Below are 27406 nucleotides of genomic sequence, written 5' to 3'. Positions count from 1 at the left end.
GCGGTTGATTCTTAGGCCACTTAGCTCCAGTAAGGTTCAATTTAAATTGTGAAACAATGAGGAAATGCAAAAGTTCCAATTAACAGCATAATCCCCACATAATATGCTCCTGAAATATGTTTTCCATGACTGAATCTCTGCTGAAGTGCACACATGGGGCAGAATATCAGGAAAGAGCTTAGGCTTGGCATTCACTTTCATTTTCTTTTTTTTCTTATGGGGATGGGTGTATTTCTGTTGAGATTATTTATGTTAAATTAAATGATAATTTATTAAATACTAGGAATGAGTTGCTTGATAATTTAAATTATAACTCAGTAAAACAATCTCTTTAACTCCTTTCCTTATTTAATATGAAAAATGTAGAACCTGATCTTTGGTATGAATTGTCTCTTTTTCAAAATAGAAATAATTTTGTTGAATGCTAAAAGGTAAAGTTGGCATCTTATTTTGTTCTATGACTTGTAATCCTCTACTATCAGTTATTTTGATATTCAGTTTGTTCTAGATTTGACCATTTGAAAAAAATATGTATATAATGATAGAGACAAATATATAGAGAGATCACTGAGTCTCAACCAGGGGAGATTTTGCCCCCCATAGAACATTTGGCAGTGTCTCATGATATTTTTGGTTTTCACAGTGCTGGGGCAGGTGGAGGGGTGGTGGGCGGTTCCTACTAGCATCAAGTGGCTTGAGGCTATGGATGCTGCTAAACATTTACAGGGTATTAGACCTATCTAATATAGATATTTAGAATTAACTGGCCCAAAACATCAGCAGCACCAAGGTTCAGGAATTCCGGTGTGTACAGATATATGGGGGAATGATAAAGTAAACATGGTAAAATATTGACATCACAGTAAAGGGTATACAGGAATTTTCATGCTGTTTTGCAACTTTTCTGGAAGTCTGAAATTATTTCAAAAAATTTTTTTAAAGTTTTAAATAGTACAGTTGGCAGTTTTGGTCGTAATACCCCTATCTGCAATTTAGAGGTAGAAAAGTGTCCCTTGTTGGAAATATAAACTCAGCTCAGTCATTGTCCATGACCTTTGGGTGCATAGTCTTCAGGGGCAGGAAGGGAAGTTAGTAGAGGTCCCAAGTGCCCACATGGCCCATGTCTGCATCTGCTCACTCCTATGTGAGAATGCACGTGCTCCCTGTCAAGGCCATGTGTAGCCAGAGTACTGATGTTCTGCTTAAGCTGCCCTTCAGAAGCTGAAGTTGGAAGCAACTGATGCATCTTGTCGGCAGGCTGCATTATGATATATATATATCTTACCAAGGAATTGTTCTTAGGTATTTTTTTACGAGTTTATACCCTGGTTCCTCAATAATATTGTGAACTCCTCTGGATCAGGAACCCTGCCTTTTACTATATGTGTGTGTAATGCAGTGGCTAAGAAGAGTTTAGGCTCTGGAGACTTACTACTTCACCTCTTACTGGGTATGCGACCTTGATCATGCTATGGAACTTGTTTGTGCCTCAATTCTCTCACTGTTGAGTGGAGAGAAAAACAACATTACCTTGTAGAGTCTAAATATCTTAATACATATAAATTGACACAACAGTGGCACATATTAATACCTAAATAAAAGTTAGTATTCATCCATTTGTTTATTCATTCATTCAATATTATTAGTGTTATTTCTGCCCTCCCCACAATCCTGTACAGTGTTCCCTAACCTTTGTATTAGAGAGCTATAATTGATGTGTCCTAGGCATCCAAGTGTTTCTTATAGCCTTGCCTCTGGATCTTGCTGTTTCTATTGCATTGTTTAACTCACATTCTTTTTGAGAATCTCCATGCTCTGTAGCAGGCACACTGATTGGAACTCTTTAATCTTCTATGTCTCTGTCCCTCTCTCAGCTCATCCCATCCTATCCAACTCTCTTCTTCCATTCATTTAGTATTTCCAATGAGTCATACACTGTCCTAAGGTTTTTTATTATTTTGTTTGTTTCTCATAAAAACTCAGTATGAGATGGAGGCCATTATTCTCCTCATTTTACAATTAAGGAAACTGAGGCTTAGGGAGGTTAACTGATTTTGACTGAGACTACAGAATTAGGAAGCAGTATGTTTTTTTCTCCACTTTTCCAGTGGCAATGTGCTTTGAGTGGGGGAGAGCCCTGCCGTCTAACTGAAGGTAGATGATAGCTCAAGGAGTTGATCCTGTCTTCTGTTTCACTTCCTTGAAAATCAAGAAGCTAGAGGAGTCATGCATAGATGTGCATTTAGCATTTTTCATGTGCCCAGGGGCTGTGCTAGATGCTGGGGACATAAATATAGAATCAGTGTCCTTAGTTTGTTTAGTGTCTCATTATCTTTTTCTATGTAACAAAACATACCAAAACTTAGTGGATTAAAGCAATGATTTGTTGTTTCCCATGATTCTGTGGGTTTACCTGGACTCACTAGACAGTTCTTGTGCTCCATGTAATATTGTTTAGAGTTGCTCATGTGGTTGCATTTAGGTGGGAGCTTGGGTAGGGTGTCCAAGGTGACCTCCCTTACATGTCCTGCAGTTGGTGCTGGCTATTGGCTATGAGCCTCTGTTTTTCTCCTGTGGCCTTTCATGCTCCGCAGCCTCTCAACATATGATATCTCCAATAGGATAGCCTAGTCGTCTTTACATGGCTGTTGGCTTCCAATAGAGTAAAAATGGAAACTGCTTTTTAAGGTCTAGTTATAGAAGTCACATAGTATCACTTCTGCTACATTCTATGGGCCAAAGCAAGTTCCAGGGCTAGCTCAGATTCAGGGGGTGGAGGAAGAGACTCCACCTCTTGATGTGAGAAAGGCAGAGATGGGAGGGTTTGCTCTAGCCATTTTAAACAACAATCTATTACACTCACTGTCCATCTAGCTCTTTAACCAGAAGTTTTAGAGCTAGAAGTCTCTATCATCTGGTTCAACCCCTGCTAGAGTCTACATGCTTATATTTCCCTCAGATTCATGTGTTGAAATCTAATCACCAATGTGATGGTATTATGAGATGGAGCCTTGTGGGAGGTGATTAGGTGCCCTCATGAATGGGATTAGTGCCCTTATAAAATAGAACTAAGAAAAGCTGTCTTCTACAATGTAAGGACACAGTAAGAAGGTGCCATCTATGAACCAGAAAATAGGTCCTCACCAGGCACCGAATCTGCTGGTGTCTTGATCTTGGAGTTCTAAGCTTCTAGAACTGTGAGAAGTAAATTTCTGTTGTTTATAAGCTACCAAGTCTATGATATTTTGTTATAGCAGCCATCATGAGCTATGATAACCCTAGTTTCATGGATGCAAAAACTGAGACCTGGGAGGTCAAGCCCCTGCCCTAGGCCAGCACACTTAGTGGAGGAGCCAGGCTTAGAACCTGGGCTTCCCTAGTTGGTGCCATCACCTGCACATGTTGATGTGTGCTTTGCTTTTCTTCCAGCAGAGGATGCCTCTTTGCTGAGTTCTTCTCTGACTCAAGGCTGTCCCTATTAAGTATGGAGCACACAGGGGGACAGGAGAAGGAAAGGGTCTGTTTTGCTGCCTTCTGTTTCTATGCCTGGTAACTGCCTGGGCTAGGCTCCAGAGGTCTTTAATTAGGGATTTGGCCTCATTGACCAGCATTGACCAGGCATGCCTCCCTCATTATTGCCTCTTATATATATTCTGAATATCAAATGATGTTGAGTTTTACTACATGCATAAAAAGTGGCTGCTCAAACCCCAACAGATGTTATAAAATAGAATCTAACACATTTATGTAACATTTTAGAGTAACCTATTATACTATAGTACGTTTTTCTAAAATCCACAGACAACTACTGCAATATGAAATATGTTGCTTATTTTGAAATGGAACAAGTGAGTTATAAATTACTAATTTCCTTCAGTATAACCACAAACATGAAAATAATTAAGAGGTTTTATTTTCCCAGATCATTAGAATCCAGTTTTAGATTATCCCAAACCTACTTGGTAGAAGGCAGGTATTTGTTTTGTATTAAAGACAATATTTATTATCAAATACTGTTCTGAGATTCCCCAACCCTTGTGGGGGACATCTGACTCTTATTGAGGATTAAGATAAATGAGGAGTGAAATTCTTAGGTTTATGACTTCTTGAAGACCATAAATTTCCAAAGAACTAGTTGAGATGCTCTCCAGGCAACAAATATTCACTTGATTTCTACTGTATTGATTAAATTATAGATTGAATGAAACTCTTCTTTCATTGTAATAGCATTTACTGTTTTTATAGATTTGGAAAAGACATAAACATAGAAAAGAGAAAATATCGATCAGTCATAATCTCATCTTTTAGTCAAAATTACTGTTAACATTTTTAGTATATATTCTTCCTATCAGAGATATAACAATAGATATAGGGATTGAAATGGAAAGAGAAATATAGATATATAGATAGATAGATATTTTTGTTTTAAAAAATGGGATTATACTGTAAAAAATAATCTTGCAACCAGATTTTTTGGTTTTGGTTTTGTTTTGCCTAAATGTAGCAAGAACATTTTTCCATGTCGTTAAGTATTCTTTTAGCATATAAGGAAAGTAAATCTTTCTCTCTTGTTTTGACAGGACAGTGATATCGAAGCATTGGCCAGGTGTTTGGAAAACGTCCTGGGCTGTACCTCTCTAGGTGAGTAAGTTTCTTTAGACTCCAAAATATAGTGATAGCCAATGACTATTGGAATATCCAGGAAGTAGAAAGCTTGGAAGGAATCTTATAGATATTTCAATCTAGCCTTCTAGTTTTACAAATGAGGAAAGTGAGGCCAAGAAGAAGTTGAGTGTCTGGCCCAATAGCCAGGAAACTCAAAGATGAATTGCTTATTATTATTGTAAGTGACTCTCAGTCTCCAAGGATGAAATAATTGAAATTTGGTTTTTCTTTGTGATCAAATGGTAGCCTGGCAGTGCAAAATAACAGATTTTACAGTCTCTGAAAAAGAAATCTCCTACCTCACTTGTCCTATAGAAGCAGATTGCATTCAGTCAAGCTGAAAGGACCATCATTCTGAAGGTTAGTCAGTTATTCAAAGAGATTTGGTCTGAAAAACAAAGCTGAAATTTCTTTAGCATTGTCAGTTGCAATAAATGGGATTGCTGTGCTTCAAGGATAAAACCCTGTTTCTTAGATTCTTCTATTTTTTTTAATCTGAGAAGCCCAACAGTGAAAACTTCTAGTACTAGCTGATAAACAGTCACACAGAATATTCTTGCATGTCCTAGATGCAAAGGGCTGAGATTTTTTTCTTTTAATCTTGATTGTGAGTTTTTATTTTTAAAATTTTCACTACACAACCAAAAGTAATCTCTTCACAGGGAATGGCAGGAATAAAGATAAGCAATTATGTTTTCAAGTGGGCAAGCATTCAGTATTTCATTAGGAGCTCTATGCACAATTTATAGCCTTTTTCTAGCTTATTCCACATCTCCATGTGGGAAGCCTCAGTCATAACATAACTCTTTGATTTTTTTCTCCTCTCACCCTATGATCTGTTTAATTGCATAATAGTAACATTTATTAAAGTACATATAAGTCATAAGTAAAGACTTGAAGACCAGAAAGGCTTTCCTATGACTAAGTCACTATCCCTCTCTGGACCTCAGTTAAATTACATCAGTAATTTTCAAACTAGGTTCCTTAAAAACCTCCAGGATTGGGCAAGGGGGGTTGTGCTGAGTAGCGTGGGGACAGAAGCTGTGTTTGTGCTGCTTATCTCTATCTTCCCAGAGTCTAACACTGTGACTGGTACAGAAGAGGCCCTTAACAAATATTTTTAAGAGAAATGACATGTAGACTCTGCTCCTTTACCAGCTTCAACAAAAATAGTTTCACTCTTATCTGCTTTATAAATTAGATTTATACCCAAGATTATGTCTTGAAAAAGATAGATTCTACTGCAAAAAACCCTTTTTTTAAATTTAAATAACACTGAATTAGATAGGTAACAGACAACTTACAGAATGGGAGAAAATTTTTGCATCCTACGCATCCAATAAGGGGCTGATAACTAGAATATACTTAGAACTCGCAAAAATCAGCAAGAAAAAATCAAATAACCCTATTAAAAAGTGGGCAAAGGACTTGAACAGAAACTTTTCTAAAGAAGACAGAAGAATGGCCAACAAACATATGAAAAAATGCTCAACATCTCTAATCATCAGGGAAATGCAAATCAAAACCACAATGAGATATCACTTAACTCCAGTGAGAATGCCCTTTATCAAAAAGTCTCCAAATAACAAATGCTGGCGTGGATGCAGAGAGAGAGGAACACTCCTACACTGCTGGTGGGACTGCAAACTAGTTCAACCTCTGTGGAAAGCAATATGGAGATACCTTAAAGCAATACAAGTGCATCTACCATTTGATCCAGCAATCCCATTGCTGGACATCTACCCAAAAGATCCAATGACACTCTACAAAAAAGACACCTGCACTCAAATGTTTATAGCAGCACAATTCATAATTGCAAGGCTGTGGAAACAGCCCAAGTGCCCATCAATCCAAGAATGGATTAATAAAATGTGGTATATGTATACCATGGAGTACTATTCAGCTCTAAGAAACAACGGTGATATAGCAGATCTTATACTTTCCTGGTTAGAGCTGGAACCCATACTACTAAGTGAAGTATCCCAAGAATGGAAAAACAAGCACCACATATACTCACCAGCAAACTGGTATTAACTGAGCAGCACCTAAGTGTACACATAGGTACTACAGTAATAGGGTATTGGGCAGGGGGGAGGGGGGCGGGTATATACATACATAATGAGTGAGATGTGCACCATCTGGGGGATGTTCATGCTGGAAACTCAGACTTGGGGGGGAGAGGGGGAAAGGGCATTTATTGAAACCTTAAAATCTGTATCCCCATAATATGCCGAAATAAAAAAAATTTAAATAATACTGAATTAGATAGGTGATATCTAAATTCTCTTCCAGACTGTATGATTTTTTTTTAGAAATAAGCATTAGAATCATAAAGTAAAAGTACACACTTATCTCTGTTTGAATCTCTACCGAAGTACCAAAAAAGGAATAAAGTTGATATGAAGCTATAGGAAAAAAAGGGAACAGGAGAGGAGATGGGAGCAGATGAGAGCTTTAGTGAACTTGAGAAGGTAGAACGCAGATAGATGAGCAATAACTGATTTAGAAAACAGAGAAAGCTGAAAACTAGGTGCCTAAGGTGCAAGTGGGAAGGAAGGGAAAGTAAGTGGTAGGCTAGGAGAAGCAAGCCAACTGAACCCACAGACTCTCATAGGGGCCCAGGATTTGGAGGTCTTAATTACCTCTGAAGGCAGGACGTGGGTAAAGATAAAAATAGGATTTGTGGGCAGTATGAATTAGAAGCAATAGACCCCAAATCCTTTCCGCTCTACTGGCACAGAATGTAGAGAAATTCCTCTCTAAAGTCAAGACAGAGGACAGTACATTTGATTTTGGGGACACTGAATCAGGGAGGCTCTGGATTTGGGGGCACCAAGGACACCAAAGGGAAGGGCAATGTGATGTGATGAAAACAGAGGGATGAAGTGAAAGTCTGCATGTTGAATGATGAAATCCCCAGGCACCATCCCTACTTGGCTTCTGAAACACTGGCTAACAGCATGGGCCCCCTTCAGGTCCAGAAAAGCATGGGCTTTTGAGAAGATATCTCTTTGAAAAGCATGGGGTTTTGAGAAGATATCTCCTTGAAAGAATTTACCAGCCTGAGAATCCTAATATTAACATTCTCCCAACAAAATGGTGGGAATGAGCCCTACCAATCCATAATCCCTGAATCCACAGAAAGATCTTAAATTGACTTTTAATGTTTCACACTTAAATACAAATATATAGCCAGGTGGCAGAAAATGTCTGAGGAAATATAACAAAGAAGAGAGAAATAAAAACAAAAACAAAGGACTCAGGAAACAGATAATGTAGGAAAGAAAATAAAAGTTCAAAAAATTATTATTAAAATCCTAAAAGATATTACCTCCAAGAAAGAAATAAACAAAAAGAAATATACCCTGAATAAGAAAGACCTCTTAAAATTATAATTGTAACAGCAGAAATAAAAAATTTAGTAGAAGATTTATTTGGGAGATAAAATTGAGGCAAATGTCCAGAATAGAATTAATAAATGATAAGAAACAAAATTGATCAATACAGGTGGTTCAGCATCTAACTAATAGAAATTCTAGGAAAAAAGAACTGGAAAAGAGAAATTTATCAAAGAAATAAGAAAAATATCTAGAGAAAATAAAACAGATCACTTATAAAGTATCAGGTAAAAGATTGGTGATTTATTTTTCAACAATACTTGAAAGCTAAAAAACAATAAAGTTTGAACATAGAATTGTTTATCTACCCAAACCACCAGTCAAGTGTGGGAGAGGATCAAAGACATTTGCAGGCATGCAGCTTCAAAAATAAGATCTCAAAAATATCTACCTCCCATGACTTTTCTTAGGAACTTTCTAGAGGATATGTACCATCAGAAGATAGGATTAAATCAAGAAAGAGGAAGACATGGACTTTAGGTAATAGGGGATCCAACACAGGAGACAAGTTAAGGGGATTCCCAGAATTATAGTAAGGAAAGGTCCCTGGATGATACCTGGGCAACAGGGCTGTAGAATAATCCATTTAGACTGCAATGAGTCAGAGAGTTCCAAAGAATGAGTATCTCCTATGGAATAATTGAATTAATGGATAACCCATTTGGATTTGACCAGAATGAGAGGAGTTTTCAGTTCCTTTGGAGAGTTTAGGAATGAATTAGAGAAAAGCAATCAGAAAACTAAGCAAAGTAAAAAATTCAAAGTAATTATTAACTCCTGGAAAAACAAAAAGTTATAAAAGAAAGAAAATGTAATCTGCATACATTAAGGGCTTAGTTATGTACAATATGTACAGAGTCATAATCATTTAAACATTCAATTATCTAAAAATAACTATAGTGGAAAGATGGACAGTGGGAAAATATTTAAGAGTGTGTGTGTGTGTGTGTGTGTATTTAACAGAGAGGAAAAAAAGAACAAATTCACAATCTCCATACATAGTAGAAAATCCATAGTCTAAAATAAAAAATGGTTTTATAAACATGTCATATAGAAAGACAAAGATAAATACCAAAAAAAAAAAAGAAGAAGAAGAAGTAAAGAATTGAATATGTTTGCCTTTGGAAAGTGTAACTTAGAGGTAAGATATGGATCTGATTTTTTGTAATTGTAAGGTTTGACTTTAAACAGTACTAGGTACATGAATTCTTAGAAGTCAATTTTTAATGAGATGAGCATTGGAAAGCAAAGAGCCCAATTACTTCATTACTTTATTGGGCCTACTATCAAGGCAGGATTAAGACTTTTGGACACCTTGATTACTGAAAAGATTATAGTAAATCTAAATTTGTAAATTTTAAAAAAAGCTAAATTGTGAAATAAAAAATTACATGTACTCTGAAATTAAAATAGTTTCTTTTCAGATTGTCTGATTGCAAGATTCTGAAGAAGTTCATCTAAGGTGAATGTTTTTCAGTTTGGGGTGCCTCCACTCTGTTTATATCCTAGCACCTGCTGGAATGATTCATAGGACTTTCAGTGCTAATTCCACGTGAACTGCTAAAGTGCTTGCTGCCTAAAACTGTACAAGACAGGAAGCTCCTTAACCCTTCCACTGATTCTTATGATTGTCGTGGCCTCTTATGCTACCAGGGCAGTGGAGTCTAACTAACGCTGCTGCTCAAATGGAAGGCGTCTTTTGATTATGGCTGCAGACATTGAGATGATGGAAGCACATGCTTTTGAAGTACTTGCCTGGAGAGAGAACTCATGGCAGGACTCTCATTGCTTTCAGTACCCAAAATACTTCCCTGCCATTACATAGAAACCATGAAGACAATCTCTTCACATAGTCTTATAGGGTCTGAGGGGCTGAAATTGCTCAGGTAGCTGGTATCTGCTTTGCTCTAATTACACTTTTGGGAGACTCACCAGCTACAATAATAGAGCTTATTAATCATCGTGGTGGTTAATATATGTCAGCATGTTAGCAAGATCCAGGGACAATTTAAGCTTAAATATGTTAGAGTGTAAGTCTTGTCACTTAAAAATGAAACCTCTGTGAATTGAGCTAGGCCTTACATTCAGCATCCACCTGTGCATTTTGGTAATATCCAGTTGCCTGTTGAGCATGTCAAGATGTTAAGTATGTTCCACAAAAGTCCTTAAGGGCTACTCCTAACTCTCAACAAGAGAAGAAAGAACAACAATGTCTTTTCTGGTGATTGGACCAAGCAAGTTTTAACTTTGCAGTCCTGAAAATGTTGTATGCAGTGGTTTGTCCCCAGATTTAATTTGATTTCTATTTAAAACAGGGGCAGTGAAATTTTTGTTTCCTACATCATAGGTGAGTGGACTAGGTAAATGAGTTAGCATTTGTATAGCTGCAATAGATAATGGATTAGAAGATAACCTTTTGCATTACAAGTTCAGTGTATTAGTGTCCTCTATAGCATAGAGGTTATATTAGTGCTTGAGCATGAATCAGAGTCACTTAGAGGGCTTAAAATTCAGGTCTGGTGTGAGGCCAAGAATTTGTATTTCTAACAATTTCCTACATGATGCTGATGCTCCAGGTTCATGAGAGCCATGATTTTAAAATCCTTAAGCCCTGATTTTTTTTTTTTTTTGAGACAGGGTCTTTATAGCCCAGGTTGGAGTGCAGTGGTGTCATCATAGCTCACTGCATTCTCAAACTCTTGGGCTCAAGTTATCCTCCTGCATAAGCCTCCCAAGTAGCTGGGACCACAGGCACACACCAGCATGCCTGGCTAACTTTTTAAAAAATTGTCATAGAGGTGTGGTCTCACTAGTTATTTACGCTGGTCTTGAACTCCTGGCCTCAAGTGATCCTCTGGCCTTGGCCTCCCAAAGTGCTAGGATTACAGGTAAGCCATCATGCCCAGAGCAAGCCCTGAAATTATTATTGTGCATAGCCCACCCCAATATATAATTCAAACAAAATAATACTAAAGTATAAAACAAAACTTTATTTCTTAAAATTATAGATAAATTTATTTATAAACTAAAATGAAATAATCTTCTTTCTAGATTTTTCCCTCTCCTTCTTTTGTGGTCCTGTGTGACACAGGCTGCGTGTGACAGGCTATCTAGCACTGTGTATAAGAGTTATGAGCTTCCTTGGAACTTGTATTGTGTTCCAGCCTGATCTTCAGCATTTGCATGAGACATTTAGGGAGGTCTGGCAGGTTCAAGACATTGCATGAGGAGTTGGATGTGGAGACTCACTTGAAGCTTGGTTCCAGTTATGATATGGGGTACTGGACAAAACAGGGCGAAGCTTTGTAACTATACCAAGGAACACCCACTAGGGGCTTTTTCCATGGAGGATAAATTGTCCCGAATGGAGTCACTTCATTTAAAAAGCCCTGAATTCCCCCCCAAATTTCCCATGGGATACAAGAAGCAAGGGTAGTCATGAACAGGAGACTGAATGATTCTAGACAGAACTAGGAGAAAAAAGGAGGGAAGAAATTAAAAGGGAACAGAAAAGGCCAGAAATGAGGGCATGGGGGATGGCCAAGAATGTGGTCAGTGTCCATAGTTAAAATTTGTATCCTCTGTTTCTTTTACCTTTCTTTATTCCCTACAAATGTTTGTAAAGCTTATATAATAAGCCAGATGTCACAGAGTGATGGAGAAAACAAGGTCCCTCTCTTAACATGCCCCCAGTCTAGAGAGGGAGGCAGATAATTACAGGCACTGTGATGAGTACAATGCACACCTGAACAGGTAAGTGTATGTTGGCTGTGGGCTGGGGTACACCCCCACTACAACGTACAGCATTCCTTCTGCAAATTGTATTAACTTCAATGAAACCAGAAAGCATGAATATTAAATGACTTAATGATTGCTAAGTTTCTCTTTTAGCTATGTATACTTGATTACTAGAACCTTTTTCTAGATAATAGGAATATACAGAATGTTCTTTGCTAAAAGTATACTAGTAAGAATAATTCATAATATTGTTATAGGGGTTTGTTTACATTACAAAGTCTTTCCCCTGCCCCTTCCCCATTGCTATACATCTATCAAATGAAGGTGTCTGGCAAGGTAGCAGACATGTAGCAGGTTCTCTGTAAATTACCACTAATTCAGAATTTGTTGTATTCTTTTGAGTTTTAAAGAAGTTGTAGAAACTTAAATTTCTATAAGAAATAAGCAGAAGGAATAATGGCAAACATGTATTGTTCATCCACATGAAAATGATCCAAGTGGTTAATGATGCAAAATATCTCTCCTCTCTCCTCCAGATGGTAATAGTTTCAATGTGTCAGGAACCAAGGATAAAACACTACATTGAAATCACTCTAATGATTATGAGAAATTCTTTTCTGTTGAGGTGGAAAACACAATAGTGCAAGGTTAAATGGCTTAATGTTTGAAGAGCTTAAGCAAAGGAAGTTTCTAAGGGATTTAGCAGCCCTGATGCCTTCTGTGGTCTGTATCAATCATATTGTTCAGTAGAGATTAAATAGCTATTACCAGAGTTCTATGGAAGAATTGGGGGGGTGACAGTTTTCAAAAAGCCAAACTCATCAGACATATCAACACACTAAAGGAATCTTAATGGACAAGAGAGGCTTTGGAGCATCTGTGAAATTCTAATTACTTCTGTAACAACATCCAATATGGATGTGCAAAGCCTTTTGATAAATATGGTTTACCAAGGACATGTATCCTTCTGCTGATGACTTCTCTCTAGAAGTACAGCTAATTTCCCCAAACATTTAAAATGTTGAACTTCATATGCTTGTTGCCTTGGCTCATCATGTAGATACTAAAAAATATGAAGACAGAATTTCCCTTGCTAAAAAGTTTGATGAAAATGAAGACAGAGTCATCTTCTGTCTTTCTGAGTAGTGATGATCCTTAATAGTTACTCTATTAACATCTATTGTCTGTGCAATGATAGCCCATAGCCAGCTCTCCATTTCAAGTCACTCCTTCCAAAGCACAATCCTTGTTTGCTAAAGGTGACCTTTTCTGACCATGCTTAAAAACCAGTGGTATCTTAGCCTACAGTATAAGATTCAAACTCCTAACCTGGAACACAAAATTTTCCATGGCATCCAGGTTCACCAATCCTTTCTCACACCTTACATCACAGTAGCAAATTCTTCATAGTTCTGTGAATACACTCAGTTATTTCACACCTCTGAGCTTTCACACTGCTTGATCTTTTCTAGAGAACATTTCCCTCTCCCAACCACTTGGTGGCTATGTCTTTCTATTCAATCATTAAATGATTATTGAAAAAATACTCTGTGCCATGCTATGTGTTAGACTCTGAGAACATTACAGTGAACATGGCCTTGCCCTGCCCTCACAAATATGGAATTACAAACCTTCCACTCCTCTGTAAAGCCTTCCCTAGGCTGCCAGTGTATCAGACCATGTCCAAATAAGGAAAACACCCAGCTATAGCCAATGTAGCTGTTTCTGTACTTTACTTCCATTTTCTATCTATAATGATGCCTGCCCACATCACAGATTAGAGTTCTCTGAACCTCTTCTGGTTCTGAAGGCTGACTGATTTACAAATCATCCTTTGCTCAAATAAACTCTATTGAATTTAACTTGTCTCCATAGGCTGGGAAAGGGACAAAGGAGGTAAGAATGAGGAAAGATTGGTTTATAGGTACAGACAGTTACAGTTAGATAGAATGGATAAGTTCGGATGTTCTATTGCCCAGTAGGGTGATTATGGTTAACAATATCGTATTATATATTTCAAAATAGCTAGAAGGGAGGATTTTTAATGTTCTCACCACAAATGATAAATGTATAAGGTGATAGATATCCTAAATTCCCTGATTTGATTTTTATACAATGTATACATGTGTCAAAATACCACACCATGCCCCATAATTATGGGCAATAATTATGTGTCAATAAAGGCAAAATTTTACATTTTTTAAAAAAGATATTAAAAATTAATTTGTCGAAACTTTTTATTTTAATACTAATTTCTAAAATCATAGTATAATGCAGACCTTCTACAGAGACCATATAACAATACTATGATTTCAAAACTGATTTTAAGGTAAACAAATATTTTTTCATGTATTTGTTACTTATCCCAGCCTTCTATAAAAGCTTGGTGCCTATATTGTTTATATATGGCTGCATTACAAATTACCCTAAAGCTTATTGGCTAAAAACAGCAATAATCATTTATAATCTCTCATGGTTTCTGTGGATCATGAATTCAGGAGTGGCTTGGCTGTGTGGTTATAGCTCAGGGTCACTTAGGAGTTTGCAGTTAGACATCAGCCACAGTCATGTGAAGGCTTGACTGGGGCTGGAGATACATTTCCCGAGTGGCTCGCTCACACAGCTGGCCCTCGTTCCCCTCCACATGGACCTCTCCATGGAGCTGCTTGAGTGTCTTCAGAGCTACTAATGTGGGACACTGGGCACAGTTGCTAGACTGGCCATCTTTGCTGCCTTGGGAACCTGCGTATGGCTGTTCCTGCCCCACTCCTGCCTGGATGGACTCCATGTCCTGCTCCTTATTACCAACTCCTGATAGAAAGTCAGGGGAAGAGGTGTCTCATTGGCAGAGGCTGGTCATGTTCCTACACTCTAGCAATGTGAAGGCTGGAAGTTAGTCTTTGGCATTTGTAGTTCTAGTGGGAGCCAGGCTCTGCCTCAAAATATAAGTCAAAATGGTCAAGGTTTCTACCTCTATCATGATCACTCATTAAATGTGGCTACTTAGAAGGGCACGGCCTTGGGTGAGGCAGCTTTCTGCAGCTGAAGCAGCTCCTGAAGTGATTACAGCTGGAGCCCGTCTGTCTGCAGCACTCTCAGCAGCTGGAGTAGCACATCCTTCACTGAGGGAGGTTCTAGGCAGTGCATCTCCATCCCTAGGGTGTTGGGTAACGTCATGAAGACAGAGATCGACCAGCCTACTTTGCAGATCCTTAGGCAACTTTTTTTTTTTTTTTTTTTTTTTGCCATTCCGATGTCCACTATCATCACAGGAAAAGTTCAAGGAAAAATCTTTGCCATGGTTGGGTCAGCTAAGCCTCTCAGCACAGTGGAACATCTGCTACAAAGCCCTGCTGACTTATAGTGCCTCCCATAATAAGCCATGGTGCTATCATCTGGAGAGGTGAAAAAATGAGATAGCAGATGTAATGATCTCTCTAAATTTCAACATTTTGGAGGAGGGGTTTTGTTCGATCTCCAGATTTTTAAAAATCAGCACATGAAAACCCCCATTTGAATGTGGCACTTCTGTGGGGGATTAGAAAGAGCACTCATTTGGGAGTCAGGAAATCACATTGCTAGTCCTGGCTCTGCCCCTTCCCCTTACAGCTCTGTGACCTTGGGCAAGTCATACAGTCTCTCCACCTGTAAAAAAAAAAGTATCCTCACCTGGAGGAGTTCTATGGTCACCTCCAGCTCATAAACATGATGATTCTCCATCATTTAAGCCAGTGGCCAACAAACTATGACGTATAGGCCAAATCCAGCTCACAGCCTGTTTTTGTAAATAAAATTTTACTGGAGCACAGCCGTGCTCATTCATTTACCTATTTCCTATGGCTGTTTCATGTTACTATAGCAGAGTTAAGTAGTTGTGACAGAAATTGTATTATCTATAAAGTCTAAAATATTTACTACCTGTCCCTTTATAGAAAAAAGTTTGCTGACCTCTGGTCTAGGAAAATAATTGGGCAAAGAGTTGTGTCTTTCAAGTAGCCGCTATTTGCTGACTATTCCTTAGGAAAGGGAGAGCAAGAGGAGGGCGAGAGGAGAGTAGGTGAGAAGCATTCTGAATATGCAGTGCACCAAGGGCAGTGTCTGCAAGGATTCCTGAGTAAGCAATGTCCCAGGTGCTTAAGTGAGATCTTGTTTGCCAAAATATCCACCCCTGCAGTCCCTGCATCAGCTCTTTATTACCCACATGACAGGATGTTTAGCAGGGAGGGTGGCAAACACAGGGTTTTGTTTTATGATTAAGGTCATTAATCCAGCAACTGAAATGGGTAAAAGGAAATTTTGGAAGAAATGAAAGAAGAACCTCTCTCTGCTGGTTAAATGTCAGAATCATCAAGCTGTCACTGCTTCAGAGAAAGTAGCTGTGCTGGTGACAGACCATAGAAGTGGGAGGAATCCTGACAATATTATTGTTATGAGCTGTACTTTGCACTCTTAAGAGGCACTGCTTCTAGTTGCTTAATGCCTCTTCATATCATTCTGTTTTCATCTCATTGTCAAAACATCCCCATGGGGGTAGTGTCAAGTGTTATAATCCTCATCATTCTCTCTTTCACAAGTGAGAAAAGAGACTTTGGGATGATTTGGCCTGACATTATATAATGCTTGTAACATTTATTGTTGGTCCATTTGTTTCTTAAGCCTTATCTCCCTCGATTGCTCTTTATCTTTGTTAGTATAGATACTGTCTTCCCAAGGAAGCTCTATGCCCCCGATCTATGCCTCATACCAGATTATAGAATGTTAGAACTGAGCAAAGGCCCTCAGCCTAGTGAAACCACTTAAATATAAAATGAGAAAACTGAGGCCTGAGAGCAGAACTAAAACCCCAACTGTGGTCCCCTAACTTGAAGGCTAGTGCTTTTGCAGAGACCTCATTATACCTCTTTGTATGCCCCATACATTGCATAGTATCTTATGTATATGCAGTAGTATTTCTGAAGATTATCTGTATAGATATCCTGTCTTTTTCAATTGGCTGCAAGCTTTTTATGAATTAAGGATCACAGCTACTATTTATATTGCCTTTAATTTTAACTCCCACCCATTGAGCATATAAAATATATGCTTTAAGGAACTAGAAAGAGATGAGCAAATTAAACCCCAAGCAAACATAAGGGAGGAAATAATAAAGACTCAAGTGGAAATAAATAAAGAATAGAAAAACAACAGAAGACATCAGTTAAACAAAAATTGGTTCTTTGAAAAGATCAACAAAATTGGCAAACTTTAGCTATGTTCATTAAAAAAATAAGAGAGAAGCTTCAAATTAATAAGTCAGGAATGAAAGGGGAGACATTTTACTAACCTTAAAGACATAAAAGGATTATAAGGGTGTACTATGAACAACAGTATACCAGCAAATCAGATAACTTAGATGAAATGGACAAATTTCTAGAAAGAAACAAATTACCGAGATTGATACAAGAAGAAATAGATATTGCATTTGTTCCTCCAAGTCTCTTCCCCTTGCTCTGTGCCTCAGGAAGCTGGCTTATATGTTTCAGAAAACTGTCTCAATTTTAGGGGTTCAGGTAGGTTTGGCCAGTGGGGATGCCTGTCCCCCAGGAGGAGATCATAGGTTAGGAAGTCAGAACATTTAGTTCCTGTTTCCTTCTCTGAAGGATTACTTCCATCTGTGTCTCAAAGAAATGTCATCGTTCCCCTGAAAGTGGTTTTTCTACATGACTCTCTTCCTGTGAATTCTGGTAAAGGCTTTAACCCCGTGTTCTTTTTAGCCTTCACATAATACTAAGTTTACTGAAATATCTTTTATGGTTCATCAATAGTCCAGCTTCACCTTACTAAGTAGTCCCTTTGTGAAAACCAAATTAACCTAATTTTGGTATGCCATCTGTTTTCCTCTTGAGAATTTGGTTCAAGTGAGAAACTTCCTTAGCATGATCAGACATTATGGTATATCAATAAAATGTATGAATGAATGAATGAATAAATAAATTAAATAACATAAAATACTTGGTGTATGTTTCAGGTTTCAGGCAGAGTTTCAAAAAACCTTGGAATTCTTTGAGGGACAGGAATGTCTTTGTTATGCTAATTGTGAGTCAAATGTGGTGTATGTTCACCAAAAGACCAAGCTCATAATTAGATGTCAGGGACGTTGAGCTAGCCTGATATCCAGGGAGCCAAGGGGAGCTAGAGATTGAGTTCAGCCTCATGGCCAATGATGAATCAGTCTTGCCTACCTAACGAACGAAGCCTCGAAAAGATGCTCAGTGGAGCTTCCTGGTTGGAGAATACATTGATGTACCTGGAGGGTGATGGGTGCTGATTCCATTACTAACTGAAGAAAATGATTTGGTTCCTAAATTTGCAAAGAAGAGCTTTGTTTCTCATAAAGGGTTGCAGCCTGTAGGTGGCCACTCCAACTGTCTGAGAAGCAGAGCCTCTGGGCAGAGGCCAGAAATACATGCTTCTAGGGAGGGACAATGGGAACAGGAGTTTATGCTGAGCAGGTGGCCAATATAGATATTTAACAAGCTATAGGAGGAGTCATGAATATTTATGAAAGGAGAAACGTGCACATGAGCAATTGAACTTTATGCCCATTTATGGAGTCCATGTTTAAAATGGCAGCCCTCTTGTTAGAGTAGGAGACTAGGAGACAGGGCTGAGATTGGAGGCAGAAGCTTGCAGCGTAGGGTACATGTTCTTAAGTGAACAACCCACAGACAGAAGCTAACTAGATTTCTGGACTAGAAGCCGAATGCAGAGGCTTGCAGAGCAGGTGCTGATGTTAAAGTCTAACTAAGGGGGGTTGATAATCACAGACAAGAACCAGCTTCATCTGGCTTGTCAGCTATCTAGGTCATCTTACATGAACTTTGGCTAATTATGATATCATTCACATTGTTGTTTTAAAATTTCTGTGCCCTTAAAATCATGATTACAGTTCCAAACAACTATACAAAATATAAAAATGTGAGGAAATCCAATTCTAGAATTACTACCCAAATTCTTAGTAAGAACCAACCCCTTAGCCTTGAATATTCTTTCCCTCAATTAGTGAGACTTCATAAGACCAAAACCCCCTTCTGTTTGGTGTAGCTGCTCTTTTCAAGCCTGCTGGCGCTTACTCACTCTCTCTCTCTCTCTCTCTCTCTCTCTCTCTCTCTCTGTCCCTGTCTCTCTCTCTCTCCTAGTTTCACTTTGAATCTTTCAATAAAACCTGCTTGCTTTTGGCTTATATGGTGAATACTGAAATTCTTTTCTTCTGATGATCACCAAGAACCTGAAAGAACCTCCTCTCAGAGGACAGAGGATGGTAACATCTCTGATGTCAAATGGTGAAGCAAGGACATGAAAACTGTTCCTATGCATACTCTATACTCCACAGACTGGTTAAAACTCTCTGTGGTTGGTGGTCTCTTCTCAGAAAAGAACGCTGGTCAGTTGTAGTGCTGAAACCATAAATAGGGAGGAGTGGATCACAAGATTGGTTTCTGTTTAGTCCTTAGGGAAAAAAGCACGATGGCCATTAGCAAGGGAGGGGGTATAATGAGGTGTGTCTGACCTCCCATCCTGTCATGGCTGTGAACTTAGTTGTAAAATTTCTCTGAGGTCTACTTTGCTGAGAGGGGTCCATTCAGTCAGTGGAAGGGGCATCTTAGGATTTTATTTTAGTTCACACCATGTAGAGATGACATGTAAGCTCTTCACCCTCTCCCAAACCTCACCCTACATGTATCCTTTATAAAAGACTCTCACAACAATAAATATAGCAGTTTCCTGAGTTGTTCTAGCAAATTATCAAACCTGAGGGGTTCATGGGAACTGACAGTTTGTTGGAAGTGCTGGTGGCCTGGTAGCTACCCAAGATGCAGCTGGAGTCTGGAATAAGGGCTGTCTTGAGAAGAACTGAGCCTTTATATTTCTGGGGTCTTATGGTAACTCTGAGGTGTTAGTATTGGAATTGTATTGCAGAACACCCACTTGGGGGCAAAACAGAATGAACGTGTATTAAATCAGGAGGTGACATTATGTTTAATAGTAAAATAGCAAAAATATTTCCATTAAAATTGGAACATCTACCTAAAAAAAAGAAGAAATAGAAAATCTGAATCAGCCTATTTTAGAATTTTCTATATATAAAATCATAATATCTGTAAATAGAGATAATTTTACTTCTTCCTTTTCAATATGGATTCCTTTCTATTTCTTGCCCAATTTCCCAGGCTATAACCTCTAGTGTAGTGTTAAATAGAAATGGCAAGAAAAGAAGTTCTTGTTTCTTTCCTGATCTTAGAAAAAAAGGTATATAATCCTTTTTTATGTTGATGGATTTGGTTTGGTAGTATTTTAATAAAGGGGAAATTAAATTGAAAAAAAATCAACATGGGGGTTAAGGATTCATCGATTTTTGAACAGAACCTTTAAGAAAGCACAGCTCTGGAACCAGGTCTCCATGGGTATGTAATCAGTGTGGTGACACAGGGCTCCAAGTTCAGGAAGAAACCCTACCTACACTTGGGGTTTAATGAAATTTTATCTTTGAATTTGTGTTTTATGAGTGAAATCTGATGGGACAAGGGAACACATGCCTGGGGCTTAAAGCCTTGCTCAGGTGCTGTCTTGCCTAGGGCCACCTCCTTGAGATGAGTCCTCCGCCACCCATTCCCAACCTCCACCCTGTGACCACTGCCACCCTCCAGCCCCATTGGGTGGGCATGGCGGGGAAGGGTTGGGGTCAAGTAGGACACCTCAGGCCCCTCATCAATGTCTGGTACTCCCCTTGAGAGTATATATCCTAATTCCAGAGGGAGAATGACATTAAATCAGCAGTAAAAAACACCATGACAGGGCCAGAGAGAGCCTGCAGAAGAAAACAGCTTTTCTCTTATTTCTTGAACAGGGTTCCTGCATTGTCATTTAGCACTGGGCCCCACAAATTATGTAGCTGGCCTGTCTAGAACCTTACTGCTCAAAGTGTGGTTCCAGGACCAGCAGCATTGGTATCACCTAGAAACTTGTTAGAAATGCAGAATCTCAGGCCCTACCCAGACCTACAAAAGCAGAATCCTCATGGAGAAACAATGAACTAAAACACACTCTGGGATTCAATGACCTATTAGATGATGTCTATTGATTCTAGTCCCAATTGTTTTTATCATAATTGTTAATTTTCTTTTTCTTTTTTCTTTTTTTTTTTTTTACATAAAGCAACTGCTGTTCATATTGAAAGGTAGGATGGAGAGGGGAAAAAATGCTGGCCAGTAAGAAACACTGAAAAAAGAATTACTCTGAGCACCAAGCTTTGCCAACCTTTCTTAAAATTGTATTTGCTCTGTTTTCTACCCTTGGGCTCAAGGCTTAGCATCTTCCCTGGCAATGCTGAGAGCCTTATTGAGGGGAACGGTGGCCAGCTTAAAATAAATTGCAGCTCTCCTGGAAATTGCTTTGACCTTTATTTGCATAAGCCTTTGCAAGCTTCCAAGTGCTTGCAAGCTCTCTCTGGAAAAGGTGGGAAAGGAGCACCTACCTTTTGTTCTTGGCAGAACTGATATTTGAGGTGTCAAGTGGGTTACCTGGCACAGTGTAGTAGTTTAGTAACTTTTCAGGTTCTGGGCAAGATGATTGTAAAAAGCAACCAACATGAATATCAATTGAACCCCTGTGCCTTCCTCCTGCCCAGTCCTCAAGCTTTCCCTGAGGAAGGTCTGTCCCGGCCAAAGCTGGTGGGAAGGTGGGAGAGGGGGAGCTGACATAAGGCTGGTGTCCAGTGACAGTGAGGGCTGAGGCAGGTTTTCTCTCCAGGTGTGGAAGGGGTCATCTCCAGGTGAGAAATGGGAGCAACCAGTCACTGATACTTGTGTCTTTAATATGGAGGCACAACTATGATGTACTAGGAAAGGCAAGTTGTTTATTTGTAATGTGCCCTTTAAAAAGTTCATACCTGTTGATCCAGTAACTCCATGACTAGGGATCTGAGGAAAGATGAGAGATGTTTGCAAAGAGTTAAGCAGGAGAACAGTCATCTCAATGATATCTATACAAGCAAGAAGTTCAAAGTGGGATGCATGCCCTAAGGGGTAGTGCAAAAGAAATGAAATATATTAGAATTTGCATTTGAGTTTTCAAATTTAAAAATATAAGAAATAGGCTGGGCGCGGTGGCTCATGACCATAATCCTAGCACTCTAGGAGGCCGAGGAGGGAGGATCATTTGAGTTCAGGAGTTTGAGACCAGCCTGAGCAAGAGCGAGACCCCATCTCTACCAAAAATAGAAAAAATTAGGCGGGCATAGTGGCACATGCCTGTAGTCCCAGCTACTTGGGAGGCTGAGGCAGAAGGATCACTTGAGCCCAGGAGTTTGAGGTTGCTGTGAGCTAGGCTGATGCCATAGCACTCTAGCCAGGGTAACAGAGTGAGACTCTGTCTCAAATATATATATATATGTGTGTGTGTGTGTGTGTGTGTGTGTGTGTATGTGTGTGTGTGTATATATATATATGTATATATATATATATATATGAAATAAAACTCTAGTAATATGTAAAATGGGGATTGGACCATACTTCTTTGGATAGTCTCAAAGTCAGACAGTCACATGTTATATGAGATCCATTGAGAAAAGACCAGGAGTTTCACAGTATGTGTCCCTTCTCTCTCACATAGCAAATACATGGATATAATTTATAAATAAGTATTAGAGTGGACAAAGTTTTTAACTGATGGTTTTGAGGCACCTTGTGGGAGAGCCAGGGAAATGCATAGGGAGGAAAAGGCAGCCCAAGGGCCAAATTGTAAATCCAGCTCTATGGATTACCCTGAACTCTCACTTTTAGCTTCTTAATGGGAAGCAGTGTTATTTCAGTTGATAAACTATTTCTTTACCTTCAGTTTTATAAAGACCTCGAGGGTATTTCAGTAAAAATTGTAGCTCTCTCAGTAGATTTCATAACACCACAGCTTTCATTACCAACTCTTTACCTTCTGAACCTTCTGCTTCATTCTGCTGGGGTTTAGAGCTGCAGATATGAGCCCTGGTCAGCTTTCTGCTTTCCGTTGCAAAAAATGCTAATGCTCAGGTATGAGATTAAGATAAAAGGAAAACTAAGCTTATTAGAAAAATTCCTAGTCATTTAAACAAATATTCCCACCTGCTGAAAGAGAATGGCCCAAAGCCCCGTAAGAACATTTGCTTTTCTGTAGATACACTTCCCCCTGAGTTTTCTGATATAAACAGCTCATCTTTTTTAAATAATGGTGTTATTTTTAAACAATCCTTTTTGAGAGAGGCTTGGTCCTGAAATTCATTGTGCATATTAAAGCTGTAAATAATCTTGTCATTTGGAATAAATCTTCTTAATGTACATGTTATAATTGAATTCATCTCTAATTAATGTAGCATTACCACGTGGCAAACGTGGATTAGCTTCTGTTTTCTGATTGCCCTTGGATGTTGCCTGAAAGTTGCAGGAGTGCTGATGAAGTCAGTAAGGGCTGTGCATTGATTTTCAGAAACAAGGACCATCACCAGTGCAGCCGCAGACGTATCTCCAGGACCAACAGTTCTCAACAGCGTGATGGCTGGGACCAAGATGAAACACATGAGGGAGTAAGTAATGTGTTGTCTGACCCCTAGGAGGGTGCAGTGTTGGGATATATTCACCAAGTGGGTGATCCAGACATGTGATGCTGTCTTAATTGATTTGTGCTCCTATAACAAAATACCTGAAGCTGGGTAATTTATAAAAAGCATACATTTATTTCTCATAGCTCTGAAGGCTGGGAAGTTCAAGATCAAGGAATGAGTAATTTCTGGATCTGGATCTGGTGAGGGCTGCTTTCTGCTTCTAAGATGGTGCCTTGTTACTGTGTCCTCCCATAGTGGAAGGCAGAAGGGTGAAAAGAACCGATCACTATGTGAGGCCTCCTTTATAAGGGCCTTAATTCTGTTCAGGAGGGAGGAGCCCTCATGACCTAATCACCTCTGCTATACTTTGAATATGTACCCCAAAGTTCACATATTGGAAATTTAACTGTCATTGTAACAGTATTAAGAAGTAGGGTCTTTAAAAGATGATTAGGCCATAAAGGCTCAGCCCTCACGAATGGATTAAGGCTGTCATCTCCTGATAAAGGAGCAAATTTGGCTCCCATTTTCTCTTTGTTTTTGTGCTCACTCACCATGTGATGCCTTCTGCCCTTCCACTATGGGATAATGTAGCATGAAGCCCTCACCAGATACCAGCTCCGTATTTTTGGACTTCCCAGCCTCCAGAAACATGAGCCAAATAAATCTCTTTTCTTTTATAAATTGCCCAGTCTGTGGTATTCTGTCAAAATAACAGAAAATGGACTAAAACAATCTCCTAAAGGCCCCACCTCTTAATACTATTATATTGGAAATTAAGTTTCAACATATGAATTTTGAAGGGATGTATACACTTAAACCATAATATTCTTCCCCTGGACTTCCAAAATTCATGTCCTTCTCACATACAAGGTACATTCATTCCATCCCAGTAGCCCCAAAAGTCTTTTAACTATTTTCAGCATCAACTCAAAAGTCTGGAGTCCAAAATCTCATCTAAATATCATCTAAATCATATATGGGTGAGAATCAAAGGTGTGATTCATCTGGAGGCAAATTCCTGCTCCAGCTGTGAGCCTGCGAAATCAAAGGCTGTTATGTACTTCTAAAATAACAATAGTGGGACAGTCATAGGACAGATATTCCCTTTTCAAAAGGAAGAAATAGGAAAGAAGAAAGGGGTAGCTGGTCCCAAGTAAGTCCAAAACCTAACAAGGCAAACAACATTAAATCCTGAGGCTTGAGAATAGCCTTGTTTGACTCCATGTCCTGTCTTCCAGACACCCTGGCCTGGGGGTTGGATCCCCAAGGCTCTGGGCAACACCACCCCCAGAGCTTTGTTGGACATAGCCTACACCACAGCTCTCATGGTTAGAGTCTTGTCTCAAGGCTCTCCCAGGCTGGAGTTGTATACTGGTGACTCTACAGTCTTGGGTCTTGGGGGTGGCCCTGCTTTCACAGCTTCATTAGGCATTGCCCCTGTGGGGACTCTCTGTGGTGGTCCCACCCCTGTGGCAGGCAGTTCTCTGCTTGGGCCCCAAATCTCCCTGAATCATCCTTTGAAATCTAGGTGGAGGTAGCCATGTCTCCACAACTCTTCTACTCTGTGCACCTGCAGAGATGGCACTGTACAGGTGCTGCCAAGGTTTACCACTTATGCTATCTAGAATGGCAGCCCTAGCCACACCTGGGACTCCTGGACCCACACCTCCTTGGGTGGCCAAGGAACATTGAACTCAAATGCATGGAGCAGAAACTTGAGGTGGTGCTGGGCAGCAAGCCCCAAGATCCCATGGGCTTCCTGGGCCTCTCCTTTAAAACCATTCTACCCTCAAGTCCCTGGCACTCTGGGCCTGTGATGGGAATAGCAACTTTAAAAATCTATAAAATGCCTATGGGGTCATTCTTCCATTAGCTTGATGAATAACATCTGGCTTTCTTCTATTCATGCTAATCTCCTTATCAAACATTCACTTGTCCACACCCTTGATTTGCTTCCCCAAACATGCTGTTTTATTCTTTATATGGGCAGGCTGAGAATTTTACTTTAAAATTCTGCTTCCGTTTTGATTATTAGTTGTTTTTCATTCATTTCTTTCTTCCTGAATTTTACTATAAGCAGTCAAGAGAAACCATACAACACTCTCAACACTTGCTTAGATATTTTCTCCACCAAATATCCTAGTTCATCATTGACATGTTCTGCCTTCCACAAAGCACTAGGACACAGACATAGTTCACCTAAGTTCTTTGCCACTTCACAACAAGGATGGCCTTTGCTCCAGTTTCCAATAATATATTTCCTATTTCCATCTGAGACCACCTCAGAATAGTCTTTACTGTCCATATATATTTATGCCAACCTCCTGTTCACAACCTTAGATAATCTCTGAGAAGCCTCAGGCTCTACAGCTCTCCTCTTCCTTTGAACCCTCATCAGAATGGCCCTTTACAGTCTAGCCTCTATCTATTACCCAGTTCCAGAGCTCCTTCCACAGTTTTAGGTATTTGTTATAGCAACACCCTACTTCTTAGCACCAATTTTGGTCTTAGCTCATTTGTGCTGCTCTAACAAAATACCTGAGACTGGGTAATTTACAAACAGTGTCAATGTATTGCTCACAGTTATGGAGGCTGAGAAGTCTAAGATCAAGGTACTGGAAGATTCAGTGTCTGGTGAGGCTCTGGTCTGCTTCAACGTGGCATCTTGAATGCTGTGTACGCACATGGCAGAAGTGACTGAAAAGTAAAAGGGGCCTGGCTAGTTCCCTCCAACCCTTTTATAAGTTCACTAATTCCTCCATGAATGCCTGTTCACCTCCTAAAAGGTCCCACCTCTTAATACCTTTGCATTGGGGACTAAGTTTCAGGATGAGTTCTGAAGGGGACACAAACATTCAAACCATAGCAGATGCTATTCCACTTGTTCTCCACAAATATACTTTCCTACATGCCATGGTGAATGCAACAGGCAACAGCTCAGTTGAAAAGACTTGATTCTCCATCAAAGGCTCCTGTTACAGAATTTTTGACAAAGGAGAGACACCCAGTCTCTTAGTCTAACTTACTCTGTACAAATCATGTCTCTAGAACAAGGTTGGTAAACTTTCTTTGTAAAGGGCTAGACAGTAAATATTTTAGGCTCTGCAGGACATACAGTTTCTGTCACAATTACTCAATTCTGCTGTTGTGGCACAAAAGCAGCCATAGATAATATGTGAATAAATATGCATGGCTGTCATTCAATAAACCATTATTTGGGGGCTGAAGTTTGAATTTCATATGATTTTCAGATATCACAAAATATTATTTAAAAATTTTTTTTCAGCCATTTAAAAATGTAAAAACAATTCTTTAGCTTTCAGGAGATACAAAAACAAGTGGCAGGCCAGATTTGACTTGTGGGCTATATAGTTTGCTGACCCCTACTATAGGTGTTCCAACTTAGAAACTTCTTTCCAAAATTCACTTCATATATATATATGTATACACACATATATTATATATATATACACACACACATACATATACCTATATATACATATAGGTATATATACATATATATATATAGGTGCTGGTTGAATAGTTAGGGAAGTTTAGCAAGAATTATTTTTCAGTTGATTTGTATTTATATTGTTCTTGCCATAGAGTGCATCATCATCCAGGCTAATGTTTGAAAGCAAAAGAGAAAAAATGCTGAAAATTATCCAAACCTAAAGCTGTTTAATATGTTTAGATAACTTATTGTTTTCAAGTCCTGCTTATACCAGAGTGGTCATACAGTAACAATTACCATGGCAACAAGCAATTCCCAGAAATTGGAAGCAAGGTAATTCAGACTAATCTTTCCTGCCTCTGCCTTCCTGCACCTTTCCTTGCTAGGAGATGATGTAGAAGGCTTTGCTAATCTCCCAGTTTATAATCTTTAAAGAGAAGAAAAGCGGTTTGCTTATGTCACCCTTAAAAGTTAATAACATGGTATCAGATTTTTAATCTAAGATTTCATTACTTTGGCAAAGTACATGATACCCCG

The 27406-nt window shown here is 39.1% G+C and overlaps 1 protein-coding gene across 3 annotated transcripts in view; it reads left to right on the top strand.

The window, feature by feature from the left end:
• NEK11 (NIMA related kinase 11) overlaps nt 1-27406 on the top strand; it is a 250945-nt gene that overhangs the window by 170164 nt on the left and 53375 nt on the right. For all 3 annotated transcript variants that reach the window (XM_076005375.1, XM_076005377.1, XM_012766914.3), the window contains 2 exons: nt 4581-4641; nt 23298-23394. In XM_076005375.1, the coding sequence (XP_075861490.1) occupies nt 4581-4641; nt 23298-23394 (158 nt within the window). The remainder of the gene's footprint in view (nt 1-4580; nt 4642-23297; nt 23395-27406) is intronic.

This window comes from Microcebus murinus, chromosome 1, assembly GCF_040939455.1.
Source record: "Microcebus murinus isolate Inina chromosome 1, M.murinus_Inina_mat1.0, whole genome shotgun sequence".
Taxonomy (NCBI): Eukaryota; Metazoa; Chordata; class Mammalia; order Primates; family Cheirogaleidae; genus Microcebus; species Microcebus murinus.
Note: the sequence above shows the minus strand (reverse complement) of the source record. Positions and strands in the feature narration are given on the sequence as shown.